Raw genomic sequence first — 23,302 nt, 5'->3', positions numbered from 1 at the left:
CTGTGGCGCCATAAAACGAAGAAAATGTTCATTAACTGTACACAGCTGCCAACCTGGGAAGAAGTGATAATCACCTCTCAGGTGATAAACTGGTAAGAAACACAACATAGCTATTTTCATAGACGAAACGTTTCTTGTGTTTTCTTCTTTTTGCTTTGTGTTTATTGATTTAAGATCTAAATACAGGCCGGGCACGGTGGCTCACGCTTATAATTCCAGCACTTTGGGAGGCTGAGGTGGGTGGATCACGAGGTCAGGAGTTCAAGACCAGCCTAGCCAACATGGTGAAACCTTGTCTCCACTAAAAATACAAAAATTAGCCAGGTGCAGTGGCGGGTGCCTGTAATCCCAACTACTCAGAAGGCTGAGGCAGAAGAATAGCTTGAACCTGGGAGGCGGAGGTTGCAGTGAGCCAAGACAGCGCCACTGCAGTCTAGCCTGGGTGACAGATAGAGACTCTGTCTCAACAACAACAACACGAAACGAAACGAAACAAAACATCTAAATTCAATAGGGGAATAATCCAGAAGGATTTATAAGTAATCTTAAAGCTGTGATTTAAAGTAGAAAGCAAATGGCCAACGGAAGCAGGAGAGCCCGAGCCCAAGGCCAAGGCTCGGCGTAAGAAATGTGGCCAAGCGTGGCGGACCTGCCACTCCCTCCCCACTTTCTTTCTGGACCCACAGCCACAGACTTCGGAACCCAGCAGTCTACCTAGAAGGGGTGGGAGTTAGTTGTTACAGCACAAAGAAACCCTATAAAGTGGCCGGGAGAGGTGGCTCACACCTCTGATGCTAGCACTTTGGGAGGTCCAGGTGGGTGGATCTCCTGAGCTCAGGAGTTTGACACCAGCCTCAGCAACACGGCAAAACCTGTCTCTACCAAAAAATACAAAATATTTGCTGTGTATGGTGGCACATGCCTGTGGTCCAAGCTACTCGGGAGGCTGAGGTGGGAGGATCGCTTGAGCCTGAGAGGAAGAGGTTGCAGTGAGCTGAGACTACACCACTGCACTCCAACTGGGGTGACAGTGAGACCCCACCTCAAAAAAAATACCCGACCAACCAAAGAAACAACAAAAAAGACAACCTGCAAGGTAGAGGGCACTGGATCTATTCCTACGGTCAAAGGGACAGGTGGACCAGACTAGGAGCCGAACGACCAAGTTCAACAGAATTACCAATTTACTAAAAACATAAAGTTTTCAGAATACTCTTCTTCAATACTGTTGATATATATATATTCTTCAACAATACTTATGACATTGATAGGTTCTAAGGATTAGAGGAAAAAAGGAACACAAACAAAAATTTAGACAATAATTTTTTGGTAACTTGGCAAATTAGTTACTGGACAGACTGTCTTTTTGGTGACTTGAACCTCAGGGCCATCTCCAAAGGTTGTGGAAAAGGTAAAAGGAAGTTAGGGTGATTTGGGCTGTGTAGAGACTGATGTAGTTCACGCCACTCCAGAGGAAGTGAAGTATTATATTCGCATTACTGCCAGCTACGACTCACCTCACCCAGACCCATGACCTGTGCTGTTTACTGAGTTGTTGCTTCTTGCAGGACTATTGCGGTGTATTTACTTGATTCTTCTAGAAGTCACTTCATTTCTCAGAAATCCCTGCTATCCTTATTATACTTCCAGCAGGCAGGCAGAGGCTGCAATGCTGGTTGTTAGTAAGTATGCAGTACATCTTGTGTAGACAAAAAACAAAACAAAAAAACCTTCTGGGTGAGCCTCCACTTTACATGAGTATCTCTGAGATGATTTATGCTTACACCTAGGAGGTTTTGCTGAAGAAAGGGTTATGCTAGGCCGGGCGCGGTGGCTCAAGCCTGTAATCCCAGCACTTTGGGAGGCCGAGACGGGCGGATCACGAGGTCAGGAGATCGAGACCATCCTGGCTAACATGGTGAAACCCCGTCTCTACTAAAAATACAAAAAAACTAGCCAGGCGAGGTGGCGGGCGCCTGTAGTCCCAGCTACTCGGGAGGCTGAGGCAGGAGAATGGCGGGAACCCGGGAGGCGGAGCTTGCAGTGAGCCGAGATCCAGCCACTGCACTCCAGCCTGGGCGACAGAGCGAGACTCCGTCTCAAAAAAAAAAAAAAAAGAAAGGGTTATGCTAATCAAACTCTAGAAAAGATACTGCTGGTTAATGGGAAACCTATACTGGAAAGAAAGTTAAACGACCTTGACTGAGCACCTGTAATATGTGGGGCTGCCCCGATACCAAAGGACTGGCTACTTTTTCTCAATTTCTAGTTTCTTGTTATTTGCAACACATCACATATCATTATTTTGTGCTTAAATTATGTTTCCCAGCTGATTCTTACTGCCAAAACCAATGGGGATAAGTTTGAACGGAATATTTATACTTAGTGGCATTTGAAGGCCCTGCATACATGTTTTCTCAGTGATCTTCAAGACACAGATGGAGGCAATACATGTAAACTCTTAAGAATACACAAACACTTAAATCACTAATAATTATGGACAACGGCTTACTTCCAAACCTTCCCCACGTTTTCCAATTCAGTTAGTGAAACACAATTCATAATCATGGTGTAATTTTTCTAGACACTGTTATGGTGAAGAGATGACAAGACTATTCACCTGCCGTCTCCACAGAACTCTATATGGACTCTCTTTAGTCCTAGGCTAGAGGGAGGTATTAGACAAGCAGTGATTTTACAATTTCTACTTGTGCAGTGAAAGGAGCTTGTGTATAATGTTAGGGAACACAGGCATCCATGCAAGGAAACCAAAACTGAGAGGAGCTCATCAAAGATGACAACAAAGACAGAGACTCCGGCGTTCATGAAGCTTAATCCTGTGCAGTCAGTTTAAGTCTTGCTCCCTCAATGATCACAATCTAGACACGGGACAGAAAACTATGAAAATTTGACAAACAAGGTTGGGGGGTGAAGGAAGATTAGTGAAGTCTTCTGAAGTACTAACGTGGACATGAAGACCAACAAAGTAAGTCCACTCTACAGTGGGACAGCTGGTCACGACGCCAATGGCTCACGGTGTCAGTGGACAGTGGCTTTCATGGTCTTTATTCCAGATCAGAATCAGTGGAGCAGCTCATGTAAAACCACGAGTTCCAGCAAAACACCAAGAACCGCAAGCCCATGTGTTCAGGAATTATCTGAGTTATATCACAGGGAATTAGGTGGTATTAATTGGGAAACTGAGAAAGAATAAAGCTGAAGTTTCACAAGAGTGACTACCAAACACAGATTCTGCACCTTTGTCCTAAGAGATTGTGAATCGGGAGGACTGGGTGAGGCCCAGGAACTGCAAGTCACTCAGACGCAGTGGGGCCATGGACAGGTGCTGAGACAGCAATGGAATGAACCCCTCGACACAGGGGGGCCTGGAGGATCCCAGCACATGGCTTGCCACTCAGGAGCTACCAGTGTCACTGCCGCAGCTGTGATATTCTGGCAGGACACAGAAGACCCCTCTCCCATCCTCCTGTGGACACAGTCTTCCAGTCACACCACCCTTCCGTTCAGAGATGTAGATCAGCAGCTGCTGTGGGCCCTGTCCACAACCTCAACTCCAAAATTCTGACACTCCATCACAACAAATAGTACTATCACTCTCATGAGCAATTTTAAATAAGCAGCACTCCTGATGAATCTCCTGCATCTCAACTTTAAGAATGGTGAAGTTAAAACAAAATTAAAAAAAAGGACGATGAAGTTTCCATAATGCAGTTCTTAAAAAAAAAAAAAAAAATCACATTAAAAATAACTCTTGCAGGAGACCACGTGGGAGAACCTGAAGATGAGGCCCCTCTGGTCACTGAATGTTCTCAGTCCAAGACGTGTCCCACTTCTACACGGCGTTTTGTGAAAAATGTCAGAAAGCCCAATCCAAAGCTTAAGCAAGACGTCACCAAGAATCAGGTGGGTTCCGCTTCCAGAAGGACCGCCCTTGAACTTCTCCTCACTCAACTAAAGTGGCTTCTACTTCCTGCATCACAACCTACCCTGTAAGCCGATGGCCCACCTTCCCTCCAAGGCCTCCTGAACTGGTTCCTGCTCAGCTCCCAACTTCCACTCACGCCGTGCTCCCTTCCCTCATGGTGGCCTTTCTGGACTTCTACCAGTTCCTACGCAAGCCAGTGCTCTCCCAGTACCATGGGGTCTCTATGGCTTCTCAACTTTCCATTCTTGCCTTTAAATCTCCTTCTTCAATGTGGCCTTCTCTGATGGCTCCATCTAAAGAGGTCCCTGTGTCAATCTGAACCGCTGACTGCTACTCAGACCTCTTGGAGCAGTTTGTAATGATATGTTTTCCATGGCCACTACACCCTCCATTTCATGAAAGTGGAGTGAGCTCTGGGCACTCCCAGTTGCCTTCTGGGGAGCCAACTCCAGCACCTGAGCCCACAAAAGGCTTTCAACACATGTGACAAATTAATTGAATGATCATATCCTTCCCTTCCTCAATGCTACCCAGTGATGTTGAACTCCTATAGAAATTAGGAGGGGAGAGGAATAAGAGCTCCCTGGCCCAAGACCACGTGGCTGAATCACCCCAGGAAAGAGCTGCAGAGGGCACCAGGTGACTGGGCACCGGAGTCCTGACTGGGATTGTTTGGGACACCAAATTTAGTTGGGTACCCCTCAAAGCATGACAATAAATGCAAATATGTTCGACACCTCATATTTTTATTTTTTCACTAAATAGATCTAGATTTCTCTGTAAGTGTTTACCCTCAGTGTGCAAAAGTCTGTGGGTTTTGAGGCCAGATATAATTTTGAAAATTCAAAAAGACTACAACATGCATCTGAGGAACTGCAGACAAACTGTAAGCACGGGCTGGTGAAGCATTCCTGACAGGCTCAGGGCTACAAAAACATGACCTCAGAACATAAGTGAGGAGTTTTACGCTTTGCAAACAGGAAGCTACATAGCTTTGAATAACCCAAACCCCTCAGAGTCTCAACTTGCTCAGTTGTAAAATGGGACCTGCAATGATGTCTCTCAAGAGACTATTGCAGGAATAGGGTAAAAATTACCTAGAAAGATGTCGGGGAGACCATGTGTGCTGGTACCCCACTTTCCCACCAGTCCCCTCTAGTTCCTACCACTATGTGGAGCACTGAAGGCTGTTCCTGGGTCAGGCTGCCTCACAAAGGCACATGTGGGCACAGCCCCATCTGATCTGTGCCCTCCAGGGTCAGTGGTGTCAGTTTACCCCCAAGAGGCATCTATGGATCTGTCTCAAAGTCCACAGGGGTTCTTGTGAGACAGTGGCCACCAGGCAAGCAATGCAGTTTCCATGGATGAAAATGCTTTCTCAGTTTACCCTGAGAAGACCAGAGAGAGAGGCAGAAACAGAAGAGAGGGAGAGAGAAAGAAGAGGGTGGGGAGAGAAGGGGAAAGGGAGGGATGAAAGAAGGGAAAGGCGGGGCGGAGGGGAGAAAGAGAGACAGGCAGAGATGAAGAGAAGTGGTTCTACTTCTGTCAGATGTCTCGAAGACAGGCAAAAGGATGAGATGCTGTTGCTACTGCTTCTCCTAACCACTCTCCAGAGCAGTTTTTAACTGGGGGAGACTATGCCCTGGGGAACATATGTCGGTGCCTAGAGCCATTTTTGATTGTCATGACTTAGGGGAGAAGGTCATAAGCACCCAATGGGTAGGGACAGGGATGCTGCCCAACATCCTCTGGGGCACAACCGGTTCACAGCAGAGAACTGCCATTAGTGCAGAGGCAGAGGGGGGCCTGCCCCGGGCCAAAGGGCTCCAGCCCTCCTGCAGGTGAAGGGAATGAGTAGCCTCTTCGCATTCCCGGCCGAACCTGCCCTTGACAAGCATATCACACCTGCCAAGTTCAGCCCTCTGGAGCAGTAGTGGAGGCAGCAGAGGGGCCCAGAGCACAGATTCTGTCACTAAGTTGTGGATAAAGGAGAGGGGATGGGGAAGTGGGGCTGGAGAATATTTTAAAAGAGAAAAGCGACGAAAATGTTAGGTCAGGGTTTCCCTGACTGTAAAACACAGGAAGTCTTGCGAAAAGCAAATGCTTTCACTATGAAGCCAAATGTGCTCCTGGTTACTGAGCAGGCACAATCGATGACAGCCAACCCCACAGTCCACACTGCTGTCCTTTCAGTGAAGACTGGAAAAGTAAGCGCAGGAGAGAACAGGATTTGTGTGGAGACAGAGCCCAGCATTATGCAGGTCAGTACTGTTCCCTGAACTTGAGGGGCTGACCTAGGGTCCTCTGGGCTCTGCTTCGGGTTCTGGACCTGTACTATCAGGAACAGGGCAATCCTGGTAACAAAAAGTTATTAGAAAGAAAGAAGCATATCAAGGAAAGTTACAAGGGGATTGTCAGAAGAAATAAAGAAGTCCTAAGAACTTCAGGTTGTTTTCATAGTTTTGAGAGCAAGTTTTGTTACTTATTTTCTTGCTCTGTCACCCAGGCTAGAGTGCAGTGGTGCGATCTCGGCTCACTACAACCTCCGCCTCCCAGGTTCAAGCAATTCTCCCACCTCAGCCTCCTGAGTAACTGGGATTACAGGTGTCCGCCACCACACCCGGCTAATTTTTGTATTTTTAGTAGAGACGGGGTTTCATCATCTTGGCCAGCCTGGTCTCGAACTCCTGACCTCGTGATCCACCCACCTCAGCTTCCCAAAGTGCTGGGATTACAGGTGTGAGCCACCATGCCCAGCCTCAACCACCTTTTTAAATGGAGGTACCATACAGCAGGGAGCCAGCACCTGACAGGACACCCCATTATTCCCATTTCCTGATTTTATCAAACAAGAAGAGAAAGAGATCTGGCTCTCTCTGCTTCCCAATAGCCTCAAAACTTCTAAGCACTGTAAGCAATGTTAATTACTTAGTTTTGAGGAACGACCAAGGTTATATAAGATACATCAGAGGAAGCTGGATGAGGTGAAGGATATATAGGAATTCTCTGTACTATCTTTACAACAACAAATACTTCAAAATAAAAAGTATAAAAACCTGAAAGACAAAAAGCAACTTTTTCTGAACATAATCCTCTCACTTTCTTGTGATCTTTCCAAATCACTACGGCAGCTGGGAAGGCCAGGCTCCCAGCAACAAGCACACGGGGGAGAGACGGCTGCTTGTGGTCTTCACCCACCACCAAGGGCACACTAGACATGCAGCAGCTGGGGTGAGCAAGAGAGGCTGAACAAAATAATGCACTACCCCTCAGTGTTTTGAAATAAAAGAGATTCTATTATTTTGTGGCACAAAAGCAAATAGTTTCCCATTAATATCTTGATTCATCAGGTTGAGAAGTGATAAGGATAGTTCCTATTTCATAGATTTCCCACCTATAAAATCCCTTCAAACCTCAGGGAGGATGAAGACACGTGGAATCATCTATCGTGTTGGACATAATACACAAGTCATCAACAGAGTATTGTCCTTGGAAGATAAATGTCCTTCATCTGACGGTAATACAAATCAATGGGCTTCTACTGATACCATCAAGCCACTAACAAACAGGAAGTGTAAAAAAAGGCAGTCTCTCTGGTTCTCATGATTCTGGAGAGAAAGGTAAAGCAATTCGTGTACATGGATTTTCTCCATCAACAAAAGGAGCCTGGGAGGAGCAGCTGAATCATCCTCACCTATCTCTCCTGTTGCTAGCTCATCACAGAAAATGTTAAAACTCATTTAGAGAGCTACTCATGAGAAATCTGGGTTCTCTTCCTATCACCTACTGACACACTTTTAGTTACAGATTTTCACTGTGAGCATGATAAAAATCCATAGACCACAGCACCCACCGGAGAGCCACAGCACTGAGAGCCAAGGGTAACTTACCATATTTGGCACGTTGGTGACTGAAGTATTCTTGATGTCTGTAGGGAAGGTGGGTAAACTGTTGACCATGCTCTGTTTGCTGGCTAACTGGGGGTTCACTCCAGTGGCTCCCATTGGCTGCCCTCCAGCTTGACTAAAGGGCTGTCCAAATGGACTTGTGTTCCCAGTTATTCCCATCTGAAACAAAAAGAGGTAACATCAGCTGTGGTGATGCGGTCACATATAAAAGGAAGGGCCTGGGAAATGCTCACATGGTTTTCTATGAAATACTCATTGCAATGATAAATTCAAGGTTCATTTTCAGGTTCACACGCTCCAAGCAGAAGGCTCATGAAGCTGCTCCTACCAGCCACTCTCTCCTCACCTTAAACCCCATCCCAGAAGAAGCCTAGCTGTTTCCCCCCACTCTCAGCTACTCTCCTCACTTAACCCCTCCGGCCCCAACAACGGCACCAACACCTGAAGAAAGTCATTTGGAAAACAAAACTTTCCAAAGTTGATACCCAAGGGGAATTCTTTCAGTTTAATCCTTAATTACTCTATAAGTATCTAGTTTCTGTTAGGTTCCCCATCAGATTGGAACTAAGTTTCCATTAGTTCAAAACAGGGAGTGGAAATATTGCAATGAAATGATACAACACCTGGGATCTGCTTTAAAATACACTTGACCCATGAGCAACATGGGTCTGAACTGTGTGGGTCTACATATATGGACATAGTTTTCAATCTCTCCTGCTCCCCTTCAACCTCCTCAGCCTCTGCCACCCAAGAGATCAAGAACAGCCCCTCCTCATCCTCTTCAGCAATGTGAAGACCACGAGGATGAAGACCGTGGCGATGACCCACTTTCACTTGGTGAATGGTACATATTTTCTTTTCCTTAATGGCTTTTTCTTTCTTTCTTTTTTTAATCGAGACGGCATCTCACTCTGTCGCCTGTGGCCTAGGCTGGAGTACAGTGGAGCGGTCTCGGTTCACTGCCAACCTCTGCCGCCTGGGTTCAAGCGAGTCTCTTGCCTCAGCCTCCTGAAAAGCTGGGACTACAGGAACAACACGCCACCACGTCTGGCTAATTTTTTTGTATTTTTAGTAGAGACGTGGTTTTGTCATGTTGGCCAGGCTGTTCTCAAACTCCTGACCTCGGGTGATCTGCCCACCTTGGCCTCCCAAAGTGCTCGGATTACAGGCATGAGCCACCGCGCCCAGCCCCTTACAGTTTTCCTAATAACATTTTCTTTTCTCTAGCTTACTTCACTGTAAAAATACAGTATATAAGACTTAAAACATGAAATTTGTGTTAAGCAACTGTGTATGCTATTGGTAAGGCTTCCGATCAACAGCAGGGGATTAGTAGTAGTCAAGCTTTTATGCAGTCAAAAGGTTATAAGCAGATTTTCGACTGGCAGGGTCAGCACCCTTAACCCCTGAGTTGCTCAAGGGTCATCGCTAATCCACTGGGCAGGAGGAGATGGTAGGAAAAGGGCACAGATGGAGAGAGTCTGGTAAGGTACTGATCATCACTAACCAAGCAGTAGGCGATGGGTACACAGAGGTTATAGTATCCTACCACTGTACGTGTGTAAAATTTATGTATTTATTTATTTTTTGAGAGTGTCTCACTCTGTCACCCAGGCTGGAGTGCAGCGGCATGATCTTGGCTCACTGAAACCTCCACCTCCCAGGTTCAAGCAATTCTCCTGCCTCAGCCTCCTGAGTAGCTGGGATTATGGGCTCGTGCCACCACACCTAGCTAATTTTTGTCTTTTTAGTAGAGACAAGGTTTCATCATGTTGGCCAGGTTGGTCTCGAACTCCTGACCTCAGGTGATGTGCCCACCTCGGCCTCCCAACATACTGGGATTACAGGTGTAAGCCACTGCACCTGGCCTAAAATTTTCCATAATAAAGTATTTTATAAAATTAAAGTGAACTGAAATCAAATATATAGTAGATAAAGGCAGGATAGGGAAAGAGGAACCCTCAGCTATGCTTCCGTGAGGGCCTGCAACCAACTGGGATTCCTTCTATCAACAGACGTGGGCCAAGTTCCCTGATGACCCCCAGTTCCAGCCTCCACAGGTCAATTCAGGAATTGCCATGGCAATACCCCAGTACCTACCTTTTTCCCTGTGCAGGAACAAAGGCTAATTAAGAAACCAGATGCTTGGGCTGCCTGTCTTTATTTTTTCGCAAAGCTCTAATATTCCACCTTCTGTCTATTGTGTGTTCTGCATTTCTGGTGTAGTGGTCAGTTTGATGGACTGGGAAAGGTCCCCACATACGGAAAACCTCCCAGGGGTGAGTTTCCAGTCAAGAAATCATTGCTCAGTTCTCTCCATCAGCCTCACCTGGTGACTGCCACGCCAGCATGTCCACTCTGGGTAACTTACATTCCTTCTATGGACTTCAATCTCCTCGCCTGTAAGATGAGTGTCTTCAACAAGATGGATCGCGTTATTTCTTTCAGCTCTAAAAGTCTAGGCTATAAACAAATCAACACTCAACACAACTGGCCCTTTCTGCTGAAATGCTCGTACAAAAACACAAATAAAAACTAAAGGAGTAAAACCAGAAAGTTCTAGCTCTATGCATTTCATACACAGGTGATTTCCTTCCACATGTAGTCCTCCTAGGTGACATTTCTCACCTTTTTGAAAGCAATCACATTCTAGGTGCTCTACTTAAGTGAACTGAGATGCTAATTCTTCACCAAATCCACAAACCAGACTCACTTTCGAGTTCAAGTGACTTAATCAAGGCAAGATGGTAGCTCAATAAATATTAAGCACATTTTTGATTTGTAAGAAGCTTCCTTCAACTGTCATCTGAAACTTAATTGAAGCAGGAATTTATATTTTCAGAAACTACTACACTAAATTAATTCCATGGGACAATTACTACTCTCAGAATTTGTCTTATTATGTATAATAAAACTGCTGAAACATTGTTCTCGGAAGCCTAGAACTTGAATACAAGAACACGAACAACAACAAAAAATACAGTGTTTCTTTTTTTTCCAGTTCCTAAATTTCTCACTTTGGACAAAATATGACAGAACACATATACTCATCTTCCCTCAATCAATTCATCCTCAAAGTCAACTGGTATTCACCAAGTGCCTGCTATGAGCCAAGCCCAGTTCTGAGGTTGTGTAGATGCATTTCCTACTTGTCATAGAGCTCACACCTTGTGTCCACCAATTTGACAAACAACAACAAAAAAAATCAACGTCTTTTGGAAGTTTCTAATTAATTAGGCCCAGCATTGACAAACCAAAGTGGGTGACAGCTGATGGGGTGGGGAAGGGGACAGGTAACCATCTTCTTTCCACACCAAATGCCTAGGTACCCTGGCTCCAGAGAAGAGGGGACAGTACCAAGAGGCCAGCGCACTCTGAAAGGTGTTCCATGGACCTCAAAGTTCACCTGACTTGCTTCACAAAGTTTATTTTCAAAACTTCCCAGATATTTTGACAATTTTCCTAAGATAGCCCTGCCAGGGTGAGTTTGAGGTGTATGTGTGTGATCAGGTGGGTAATACTTGCCTGGCCTGGGGCCCTTTTCTAACTGGTCATTGTTGTTTATTTTGTGTGTGTGTGTGTTTTTTTGTTTTTGAGACACAAGTCTCATTCTGTTGCCTAGGCTGGAGCGCAATGGCATGATTTCAGCCCACCACAACCTCCACCTCCCAGATTCAAGCAATTCTCGTGTCTCAGCCTCCTAAGTAGTTGGGTTTACAGGCAGGCGCCACCACATCCAGCAAATTTTTGTATGTTTTAGTAGAGACAGGGTTTTGCCATGTTGGTCACACTGGCCTCGAACTCCTGGCCTCAAGTGATCCATGCACCTCAAGCCTCCCCAAGTGTTGGGATTACAGGCATAAGCCACCACCCCCAGCCATAACTGGTCAATTTCAAAGGGCAACCCAGTATTTGGAAGCGCTCTGACAGATTTCATCAGGAAACGTGTCTGTACCTTTTCTTCTTGGCCATCAGAAAAGACAGCCAAGGAAATAGTCTCACCAAGTTCTTACCTTGATTCTCACAAGGTAAAGAACATGGCAAGTCAAAGATCATGAACGGTATGTAAGGAACGTCCAGCCCAAAGGGATCTACATAATTCTCAAAAATAGGGGAAAAAATCCCGTCCTTAGCCTATGATAAAAACAAACAAAACCCAGGTTATATGCAGGAGGTTAGGATTCAAATCTCTGGCACCAGGGCCAGCCCCAGCCTCTCCTTATCAGAGCAAGTTACTAACCAGGCTAAAGAGGTCAGTTCTCCCACAGGGTATGACTGCTCATTGCCCAGGCAAGGCTACCTCCTGGTGCCAAACCATCTCCTGGCAGAACTCAAGAGCCATGAACTGGTCCTAGGCTGCAGTTATGAATAAAAACCATTTGCTTCTAGAGATTCCAGATTTCTGAATTCCTAGTCTATATCTATTCTCCATTAATCAAACTGAGCACTGTGGTCCCCAAGCCTAGGCTAACATATACTTTTTAGGACCAATGCCCAAAATGAAATACTAACATCAAGATGTCTAACTCTAATTAATGAAAATCTATATTTCTTTAAATGTCCCAACATGTACTTGATAATAATTTGGTAGGTCACGTGCTCATGCCTGTAATTCCAGCACTTTGCCAGGTTTCCCATGAAAAAGCATTGTGACCAAGCGTATCAATCATTTAACTGTTTGAGAACCTACTTCTGTTTTCTATTACTGCACTCAGAGAGTAAAAATATGTAACCCACAGTCCTTGTGTATAAGAAAAATATTGAAGCCAGATCCTGAGATGTCCCCAACTCCAACCACTGCCCCCAAGAAAGAATGGGGGTGAAACTGGATTAGCCTTAACATGACTGCAGCGTGAGCTCTGATGAGGAAATTCCTCTTTAAGCTCAGCTCAAAACCCAAGAACAATACAAAGGGGCACCCACAGCAAATTCTGGTGCTGAGCCCAGCCCATCCATCAAATCCTGCTGCTGTGGGCCTGAGCTGTGTGGCAAGTAGGTGAGTGACCATCATCAACAAAGAGGAGGGAAAAGGCAGAATGACTTTCCATCTACTCCAGCAGACATGGGTACCATGGAAAGTACAAAGTACCACACAGCTCTAGAGGATTATCTGTCACATAAATGCTTATAATAATCTATCCTGAACCTGTTTTGGTCACAAAACTAGGATAAAACTTCTCACCTTCCTGGAACATTCTCTGTATCCCCTGCAACATACCAGGGATGCAGCGGAAGGACCCAAATGAATGAACACGCCAAAGCACCACCATGCCACGCAGCCCCTAGGAGTAGAGCCAGGAAGGAGGTGGTCAAAGAACCACGAGCAAGTGACCAAAGTCAAGGCACAAAGAGAGTCAGCGCTGGCTGGAGGGGGCGTCAGAAGAGGCAGCAGGAACAGTCCCCTTTCTATCTTCAAAACTGCCAAACAAGGATCTCAGCTACTAGTTGGAGTGGACAGCTACCTTCCCATGCTGAAAAGTCGGGCAGAACGAGAACAGGCCCTCGGAGTTGGTTTTCGGAACAGTGAAACGTGTGTGTGTGATCACAGGAGATACAGAAGTCTAGTCTGGCTATAAAATGGGCCCTCTGTGCTACATCTTTGGGCCAAGAAAACCCTGGCTTTGGTACAAGGCCCCACTCATGCTCTTACCCAGAGCTTTCCACTTGCACACAGAATTACTGACCCATCAGCCTCCATGGTCACTTCTGGCTGCCAACAGCCTCCTCTGTTTACCTCAGAATGTGGGACAAGTACTATCATTTTCTACTTGTAATGATATGACAGCTATCAAAACATTCATAAGAAAACAAGTTCCAGGCTCAGAAAGACCAGAAACATTCTCTCCACTCACTAGCCAGGAGAATTATCTCTACTACTCACCTAACTCCCCGTCTCTCAAGTGAGATCTAGTCTCGTAAAAAAGTTAGTAAACGGAAATCCAAGAAGTAATTAAGGGGTTTAAAGAGAGAGAAAAGTCAGGTCAAGTCCTTCAATATCAGCAGAAAAACTCCTGATACTGAAAAGGGGTTTAGACTGAAAGGTTATAGAAGAAATCATCAAAATAGAAGTATCTCCACAGAACAGGTCTCTACAATAGTAGCAAGTCAGGCATCCATTTTCTTGCTCTTCTGTTGAACAAGGTCAGAGAAACACGTTCTTTGCAGTTAGGGCCAACACAGGTTATAGCTCCTCTCCTGCCATCCACAGACCAAACTCCACTGAGAGGAGGCAATGGGCCAGGCAGTCCATGGGGGTAGGGGAGGGAGCACTTGGGTGGGCACCAGTCCACAATTTTGTGTGATGTTCATTTTTGAGGGACACTCTAAGATCTCCTAAAGATTAAGAATACCTGTCCTTGGGGGAAGGAAACTTCCTTCACGTCCTTCATTTTCAGGGAAGGGCAAGCTGGTTCCTGATCTCACACAACCCCGTGCCACGTATGGGAGCCTTTGCAAATAGCTCACTTCCAGAGACATCAACCACTCACAAAAACCACCACTCTGACAAACTCCCCCAGTTTTCATCTCCTAATGTCCTTTTGAAGCGCACACTCACAAGAAGGGATTGACCATAACCACTTATGAGTACGCCCCTGAGGGGGCCACCGTGTGACCAATGGGTGGTCGGGGAGGAGGATGGCCAGAAATGCACTGCAACCCAGAACTTGACCTAGAGTTGGCCAGGCCATCAGAAACTCTCAGTGCAGCAAGTGCCGAGTTTGATGTTTGGGTTTTCTTTTTTTTTTTCTTTTGATAGAGTCTCACTCTGTCGCCCAGGCTGGAGTGTAGTGGCACCATCCCAGCTCACTGTAACCTCTGCCTCCCTGGTTCAAGTGATTCTCCCGTCTCAACGTCCTGAGTAGCTGGGACTACAGGCGCATGCAACCACGCCCGGCTAATTTTTGTATTTTTAGTAGTGATGGGGTTTCACCATGTTGGCCAGGCTGGTCTCGAACTCCTGACCTCAAGTTATCCACCCGCCTTGGACTCCCAAAGGGCTGGGATTACAGGCGTGAGCCACCGTGCCTGGACTTGAGGTGGTTCTGAGGAGCCCAATAAGTCCGTTTTTGCAGCAGCTGACTACTTCAGCAGTTTTCCTCATGCCTCAAGACACGCCTTAAGCCACACTACACAGCAGAGCACTCACAGGAAGTGGGCTTTGGCCACGGAGGTCACTGATGCTGGTCAGAAACACACAGAAAGGAACCAAAATATGATGTTCAGAAATAAGCTTTGCAAAGACAAGTGGAGAAGTAAGACTAGTTAAAATTTACCGCTTCATAGGTGATGAAAGGGTCCCCAGAAAAGCACAGGGACACACTAAATCAGCCTGAGAACTCAGCAGGCGCTCCCCACCGCCCCCACGGAGACTTCGCCCTTGCACGGGGACTCATCACCTCCCTGCTTAATGGAACTCTGTCTCCTTCAAGCTCACCAGCCTCATGCCAGTACCTGGGACAGAGACAGGAACTGTCTATGAAAACAGGGTGGCAAAGTGCGGCCCGCGGGCAGCCCAATGCCTCTTTACGAAAAAACAAAATTTTTCTTATTGGAACACAGCCACAAATACAATTTCATTCATAGAGACAGTATGCCATTGTGGTCAACTAGTGGGCTCTGGGGTATCTGAATGGTGGCTCCGCCACTTGCTAGGGATTTACTTATACCTCTCTGCACCCTAGTTTTATCATCTATAAAATGGAGATCACAGCACCTCCTCTAAGGGTTGTGTGAGAACTAAGTAAGTTCCTATATGCGAAGCACTAAGATGAGCAGCTGCCACAGTGAGTACCAGGGGTGAGGAGATGAGAGACAGCTTTGGGAGGAATCATTCTACATTACATATGATTTCTTTCCTGACCACGCTTAAGCAGTAATGAAATAAAGGAATGCTTTTCAGAGAACGTGTGATGGTGGAGAGTGGTTCCAACATATAAGGCGACAGGGACAGGCCAGCTGGGATTATTGGCATTTGATTATGAGACATTTTCAGAGAAACACTTGTGACAACAACAATCTTATGCATTTGCTATTTGCAGAAATACTCTGAAGAGGCTATTATTTTCCAATTGTCCTGATAAATCACAGGCGTTTCCAGTTTTCACTCTACATAGTTTTACAACTTTAAAAACAATAAACTCAGGGTGTTTATTTCAAACTTAAAGTAAATCATAAGCAATAATGACATATGATCAAAATACCCTAGCCTAACATTCTTGGGTTGAAATTTAAACCAAAATACAGAAGAACTGAACATGAAAGAACACTCCCATGAAAAAAGAAACTGATGCAACTACCAATCATAAGCCAGCCACGACACAGCAGCAAACTTCCATTTGATGCGGCTTCAGCCTAACCTGACATATTTTTCAAGCTGGAGTTTTTAGCATCTTTCTCCACGAGCTGGTACACACGTAAAACCACAAATTCATATAAGGTGTAAAAACACAACTCAGTTCAGTACACCAAGAGCAAAAGTTTGCTAAATAATTTAATAGCCAGAAATATTTATTGTTTTCAATGACATAAAGAACCAGAACTAACCCAGACTATGGCCAGATCATTTGTAAAGCCAAAAGCATTTTCTCTTGGCAACCTACCATTGTTGGAAGAAAGCCAAGAAAAGCAGTTTTCATGGAAAGACATGACTGCATTCAGTTGTCTGCTATCACCCGCTTGCTCCTGGAATCCTTCCAGTATATCAACTTGGCAAATACAGAGTAGGGAGAAATACACCACTGATTACAGTGCCATAGACAGCACTTGGCTGTCCAGGGTGCGCCTGGGACAGGAGAGCTCAGCTAAAGCACCTGGGCAGGTAAGCAGCCCACCCTCCCCCTCAATGGAACTCTTACGTGCTGCCAACTTTGAATGCATTCAAGAAAATGTGCAGCCCCCAGGTCTGAACATTTGCCCTGGAAGGATAACTCCTAATTGGAAGACTAGTAACAAAGTATTTAGCAACACTCAGTGTATTTCATTCGAATAATGTCTTTCCAGAAGCATTCCTCCTCTTCTTGGGTTAAGATCCTCCCAGGCATGAGGATCGCTTGAGGCCAGGAGTCTGAGACCAACCTGGGCAACAAAGCAAAACCCTCTTCTCTACAAAAAATAATTAGCCAGGTATGATGGCGTGTGCTTGTAGCCCCAGCTATTTGGGAGGCTGAGGTGGGAGGACTGCTTGAACCCAGGAGGTCGAGGATATAGTGATCCATAATTGAGCCACTGTGTACACAAACACACAGCCATGACCAGAATGTGACTTAGAAGAAGAGTGGAAATGCAGGCCTGTATCTTCACTGTTAGTCACCCAACTGCTCCAGAACTGCCAGCAGTCAAACTGGCACCCTAATACTACTGGTACACCTTGGCAGGTCTTTACAGTTAGAGATGCTGGCTCCACAGGGTGCAGTCCACATTAATACATAAGTAAAAACAATGGGTCAAAGTCACTGGAGAAACTATTTCTAATCCTGTTTCTGCCCCAATCAGCCATGTAACTGGGACAAACCTCTTGGTCCCTTAGCTTTCCTTATCTATAAAGCAGTAAGCATTTAGATCATCAGTAGGTGATCTTCAAAGCAAGAGACTAGAGCATGAGGGATGGACTTGAATGCATTTAGTTCCCAAGTTTCCAGGGCGAGGCACACTTCTAGTCAGACAGTGCCTATTTGAGCAGCAGACCTTTCCGGCAAGGAGACCACTAGGCAGCTATCACGTCACAAACCGCCCCTAGCTCTCTTCAGCAGTGATGCTCTTATCTTTAGGACACTGGAAGTTGAAAAGGCTATGGCAACACACACACACACACACACACACACACACACACACACACACACACACTTATCTAGGAATGCAAAGTGTGTTAAGGTCTTCCAGAAGGGAGATACTGTGCAGTGGTGACGCACACAGGGCCATGTTCTCCCAAGCCAAAGGTAAGAGACACAAGCCACAAGGAAATCAGACATGTGCTGTTAACAGGTGCCACCAACATTGACTGCTAAATGGAGTTTGAAGAGGGAGAGGGGTCCTGACTGGGAGGCCAGCAAGGGGGTCAAGAGCTGGGCCTACAAAGGCGAGCTAAATGGTAACGGCCACAGTCGATGGCGGCTATGCCCCTGCAACCTCGCCATGAACAAGAATGGGGTGAAACACCTCCGGGAGGGGCCTGGATAGCCACAAATCTTGCAGTTTCAAAGTTTATCTCTAATCAAATAATCTAAATGTCCACAAAAAAATGGTAAGTTGTGCAGCCATCTGGCTGGGGGTTAACTGACAGAGCTAACGTGTTAATTAAAATGAACACGGAAACTGGAAAGCTCAGGAGAGAGCTGGTTATTCACGCTGATGGTTAGTCACAAAAGGCAAGCACTGTCTCAGAAGAGCATCACTCATAACATCGACAGACAGGAACAAACACTGCTCTGATCTCTCCACTCAAATCCTGACAGACTCAAGTCAAGAGTGACTCCCACCTCTGGCCACTCCCATCCCCACACGCCTTTGCCTCACTGAGCCCACACGCGGCGGCAGCACACCTAGGCTGAATCACACCTGGACAACTTGGAGACTACAACTGCCAAGCAGGCCAGTGACTCCTGTTGTAGAGTAACTCTCTAAGCAAAATGTGCCAGGTTTTTAGGGGAGAAAACACACTCCGTCCCCTCCTTGGACTGTCCCCAGTCTCTATGCCCAATCACTCCCTGTGCCTCAACAGTGTGCCCACTCATCACTAATATATACACTCCTGTTTGCCATTTACACAGGGCCACTCTAAGTTCCGGTTTCTTGTTTAAATGGGACAGCACATGGGAAAATGCTCTGAAAACCAAAAAGCACTGTGCAATCTTGAGGTGGCTTTAAGATCTCTTTCCAAAAATAGAGCACAGAAAATCTCTAACATGAGATAGGACTCTATAAAATGAACAGATTTTGTACAGTACTGAAAACAGGTATGCATCCTTACTACAATAATTTAAAATCAATAATTGCAAGACAATGTCTAAAGTTGGCATTTCTCAGTATTATCTATCTCTTGCTTTGTTCTAGGAAGGATTTCAGATGGCTTGTTTTCCATTTCATTCTTCATTACTTGGTAGAAAAACATGAAATGAATAATATGACTCACTGCTAAGGGCATTGAATTTTTATTTAGTAAATAAAAATGCAATCCCTGCAATCACACTACTTCAGACCATGTGCCATTTTCTGAAAGCCACAAACCACAGTGCCACATTCTTATCCAAAAATATGTAATAATTATAAAGATGTATATCTATGGAAGTATGGCCTTGGAATTGCTATTAGTTGATAAGTATTTACACTTCCTGACAAGAAAATGTCACTGACATTCAGTTCCTAGCTCTAAGTGGAGGGCTCTGGACACTTGCCTCAGTAGAGCACTCAGAAAAGGGATTCAGTCCTCTTCGGACAACAAAAAAGAAAATGAGATCTACACACAGTTAGAAGGCATTTTTTATCAAATAATCAAAGATGATTAAAGGTGCTTGGGGGAAGCCTAACTTATGAGTAACTTTGCCTTTATTTTAAAAATTACGAAGAGAAAATCTCTTGTTTCTGAGATTCAGCCACACCATTTGAACCTCTTATAAGAGACACAGTTTTCATTAAAATGTCATTGTGTATCTTCAAAAGCATAGAGAAAACTGTAATAGAAAAAACTACAAGGAAGAATTCATAATCATATGAACAGGTTAGAATAAATGAATCAAATCTATATGTATGAATTTTAATATTGTTCTTAAAAAAGCAAGATGAGGCTAGGTGTGGTGGCTTACGCCTGTAATCCTAGCACTTTGGGAGTCTGAGGCAGGTGAACTGCTTGAGCTCAGGAGTTTGAGAACGGCCTAGGCCACATGGCAAAACCCCATCTCTACAAAAAAAAAGAAAGCCGGGTGCAGTAGCATGCACCTGTAGTCCCTTGGGAGGCTGGGGTGGGAGGATTGCTTGTGCCCTGGAGGCAGAGGTTGCAGTGAGCCAAGATAACATCACTGCACTCCAGCCTGGATGACAGAGCCAGACCCAGTCTCAGGACGGTTGGGGGGGGTGGGGGGAAGCAAGATGAATACATATCACGTAAAAGACACTTTCATTTTTACTGTTAAAGTTGATTTCATTTAGTAAAAAACTATGAAGAGACAGATCTCCCACATGGAAGAAGTCCAAATAAATTATGTAGACACTTTGCCTTAAAGAAGGTAGAGTATAAACCCCCTACCCTTAAACATAGTGACTCCTTCCAAAGAGGATGGCATGGAGGAAGGAAAAGGAGCATTATGGTGGAGAAAACTGAGAGGCACGATCTCAGCCAGGTGGCTATGGGCAGCATCAACCATAGTAGTAAGTCACCAAGACAGGATGTGCCCTTAAAGTGACGTGAAAATGGCCCTTGGCTGCTATGATCTTCCTTTCAAAAGCCCATAAGCCCAGTCTCACCATGAGAAAAACATCAGACAAATCTGTACAGAGCCGCATCCTATAACACACCTGACTGGTTCTCCTCAAAACTGTCAAGGTCATTAAAAACCAAGGAAAGTCTGAGAAAACGTCACAACCAAGAGGCGCCTAAGGAGACAGCATGATTAAAAGTAATGGGGTATCATGGATGGGATCCTAAAACAGAAGGACATTAGGGAAAATTTAAGGAAATCTGATTACAGTGTGGACTTCAGTTAATCACAGCCATCAATATTGGTTCATTACTTCTGACAAACACAGGAAAGGTGAGACGCTAACGATAGGAAAGTGCGTGGGCAGTGGGGAGGAGATATAGAACCCTGTTGTACTCTCTTTCAATTTTTCTGTAAATCTAAAACTGTTCTCAACATAGAGTCTACTCAGTCAGTTGCACTACCTGTAGTTTCATCTACTCAGAAAGCTGAGGTTTGAGGATCGCTTGAACCCAGGAATTCAAGGCTATAGTACACTATAATCACGCCTGTGAACGGTCACTGCTTGGGCAACATAATAGGAAGACCCATCTCTCTAAAAAAAATTTAAGTCTACTTAAAAAATGAAAAGAAAAAAAAAAGACTATGAAGGAAATGTGATAAATATCAACAGGCATTAATTCTAACAAAAACACAGGTGTTGGTTATACTATCCTTTTTCTTGTGTTGAAAATTTTAAACACTCAGAACATAAAAATCAAACCTTTCTCTGCTACTGTAATTGAAGAAAAATATTTTTCAAAAAGTGATCTTGCTTACTTTTTATTTTATTGATTGATTGATTGAGACGGAGTCTCGCTCTGTTGCCCGGGCTGGAGTGCAGTGGCACAACCTCCCCCTGCCAGGTTCACGAGATTCTCCTGCCTCAGCCTCCCGAGTAGCTGGGACTACAGGCGCCTGCCACCACGCCCGGCTAATTTTTTGTATTTTTAGTAGAGATGGGGTTTCACCATGTTAGCCAGGATGGTCTTGAACTCCTGACCTCATGATCCACCCACCTCGGCTTCCCAAAATGCTAGGATTACAGGTGTGAGCCACCATGCCCGGTTACTTTTTATTTTTTTAGAGACAGGGTCTTACACCGTCACCCAAGCTGGAGTACAGTGGTGCAATCACGTCTCACTATAGCCCTGGCCTCCTGAGCTCAAGTGATCTTCGTACCTCAGCCTCCCGAGTAGCTGGGACTACAGGCACGTGCCATCACACCCAGCTAATTTTTAAAATGTTTTGTAGAGATGGAGTCTCACTGTGCTGCCCACACTGGTCTCAACTTCCTTGGCTCAAGCAATCCTCCTATCTCAACCTCCCAACGTGTTGGAATTGCAGGTATGAGGCACTGCACCTTGCCAAGATCACTTTAAAAAATAATGTTTAAGAAAATTAATTATGCTGGCCTCTTGCACATAGGCCAAAGTACATTTTTCTAGCCAGAAAAGCTAACTTCTTTTTTCGGTTTGTTTTGTTTTTGAGACAGAGTCTCTCGCTCTGTCACCCAGGCTGGAGTGCAATGGCACAACCTCAGCTCACCGCAACCTCTGCCTCCTGGGTTCAAGCTATTCTCCTGCCTCAGCCTCCTGAGTAGCTCAGATTACAGGCATGTGCCACCACACCCGGCTAATTTTTTATTTTTAGTAGAGATGAGGTTTCTCCATGTTGGTCAGGCTGGTCTCGAACTTGTGACCTCAGGTGATCCACTGCCTCAGCCTCTCAAAGTGCTGGGATTACAGGCGTGAGCCACCGCGCCTGGCCAAAGCTGACTTCTTTATGGGTCTTACAAAAATTGCTTGGCTGAATTAGTATTTCGGATTAAGAGCCATAGCCCCATAAGACCACAGGCAAAGTTTACAGCATACAAGAGTATGTTTCTAGAAACGAATAAGCGTACATTCTTTCATTTGACAAGAATAGTCCTGGGAAATTAGACTCACTCTCCAGGTTATCTTTCTATAAATTTTCAGTATGGGGGAAAACCTGATCCACAGAAAATAAGGTCTTATGTATCTCCCCACCATAGTTTGAATACAGCTATATTACAAACAAAATTATGTAGTAGAAAAAAAATACAGACTTGGAGTCAATCACAGGTGGATTTTAAGTAAAAGTCTACCACTTTCAAACATGTGTCATCTTGAATAATTTTCTGGATAGGCAGGAAAGTGGTTCAGAATATTTTACTCCTTGTTATAAAAGACATATGGCACCCACCTCACAGGATTATTAAAAATGAGATGAAGCAAGATCATGTTTGCAAAGCACCCAGCACAGTGCCCAATACAATAGGCATGTCCTTTTCTGCTCTTCCTCTTACTGTAATTCAGGAAGAATAAATATAGTGATTGTTATCCTTGCTCATACCGGGATCACACTGAAATTTTATGCTATAGTCATATATATAATTTTGAAAAATGAAAAAAAAAAAATACATGGTAATCAAAATAAAAACCCTTAGATATTTTAACTTGGTGACAGATGGACAGCAAATTACTGTCTCTGGTAATTTGTATAAATGTAACTCTTTTTAAAATACAGCAAAAATATTTTGGAAAAGTTGATCCTTGAAGTTATGATTTGGACCCATTTACATTAAGAATGTTAGATGTGGCACTTCCCAAGTTTCTACACTGAACTTAATCCTCAGACGATTCAGAAGATGAGAGAGAACGTTTAAAGTGTGAAATACACAGTCACTACGGGACAACCGTTATATACCATAATGTTATGTTCACACCATTAAAATGGAGAGTATCTCCCAGTGCAACCACACACAACAATCACATCACCAACACCTCCTAGGGCTTACTGAAGGTGTGACTAAGAGTGCAGGACTACAAAGGAATTCTGAATTGAACAGATTCCAGAGGTCGCACAGCGCTAGAGACAAAGAAGTTCTGATCAGCCAGAGTTTCAAGATCTTGCTGAACACCCCAGGAATTAAACTGAGACCCCAAAAAAGACCATGTCTAAGGAACAGGGCTTCA

General features: G+C 44.8%; 2 protein-coding genes across 5 annotated transcripts in view; both read right to left on the bottom strand.

Moving 5' to 3' along the window:
- The window catches only part of TRAP1 (TNF receptor associated protein 1), a 427,467-nt gene that overhangs the window by 154,237 nt on the left and 249,928 nt on the right, over positions 1-23,302 (bottom strand). The window lies entirely within an intron of this gene.
- Positions 1-23,302, bottom strand: part of CREBBP (CREB binding protein) — a 157,816-nt gene that overhangs the window by 82,691 nt on the left and 51,823 nt on the right. For all 4 annotated transcript variants that reach the window (XM_050774143.1, XM_050774145.1, XM_050774146.1 and 1 more), the window contains exon 3: positions 7,837-8,013. In XM_050774143.1, the coding sequence (XP_050630100.1) occupies positions 7,837-8,013 (177 nt within the window). The remainder of the gene's footprint in view (positions 1-7,836; positions 8,014-23,302) is intronic.

The sequence above is a fragment of the Macaca thibetana genome, chromosome 20, assembly GCF_024542745.1.
Source record: "Macaca thibetana thibetana isolate TM-01 chromosome 20, ASM2454274v1, whole genome shotgun sequence".
NCBI lineage: Eukaryota > Metazoa > Chordata > Mammalia > Primates > Cercopithecidae > Macaca > Macaca thibetana.
The sequence above is the reverse complement of the archived record's forward strand: the minus strand, read 5'-3'. Positions and strand labels throughout refer to the sequence as shown.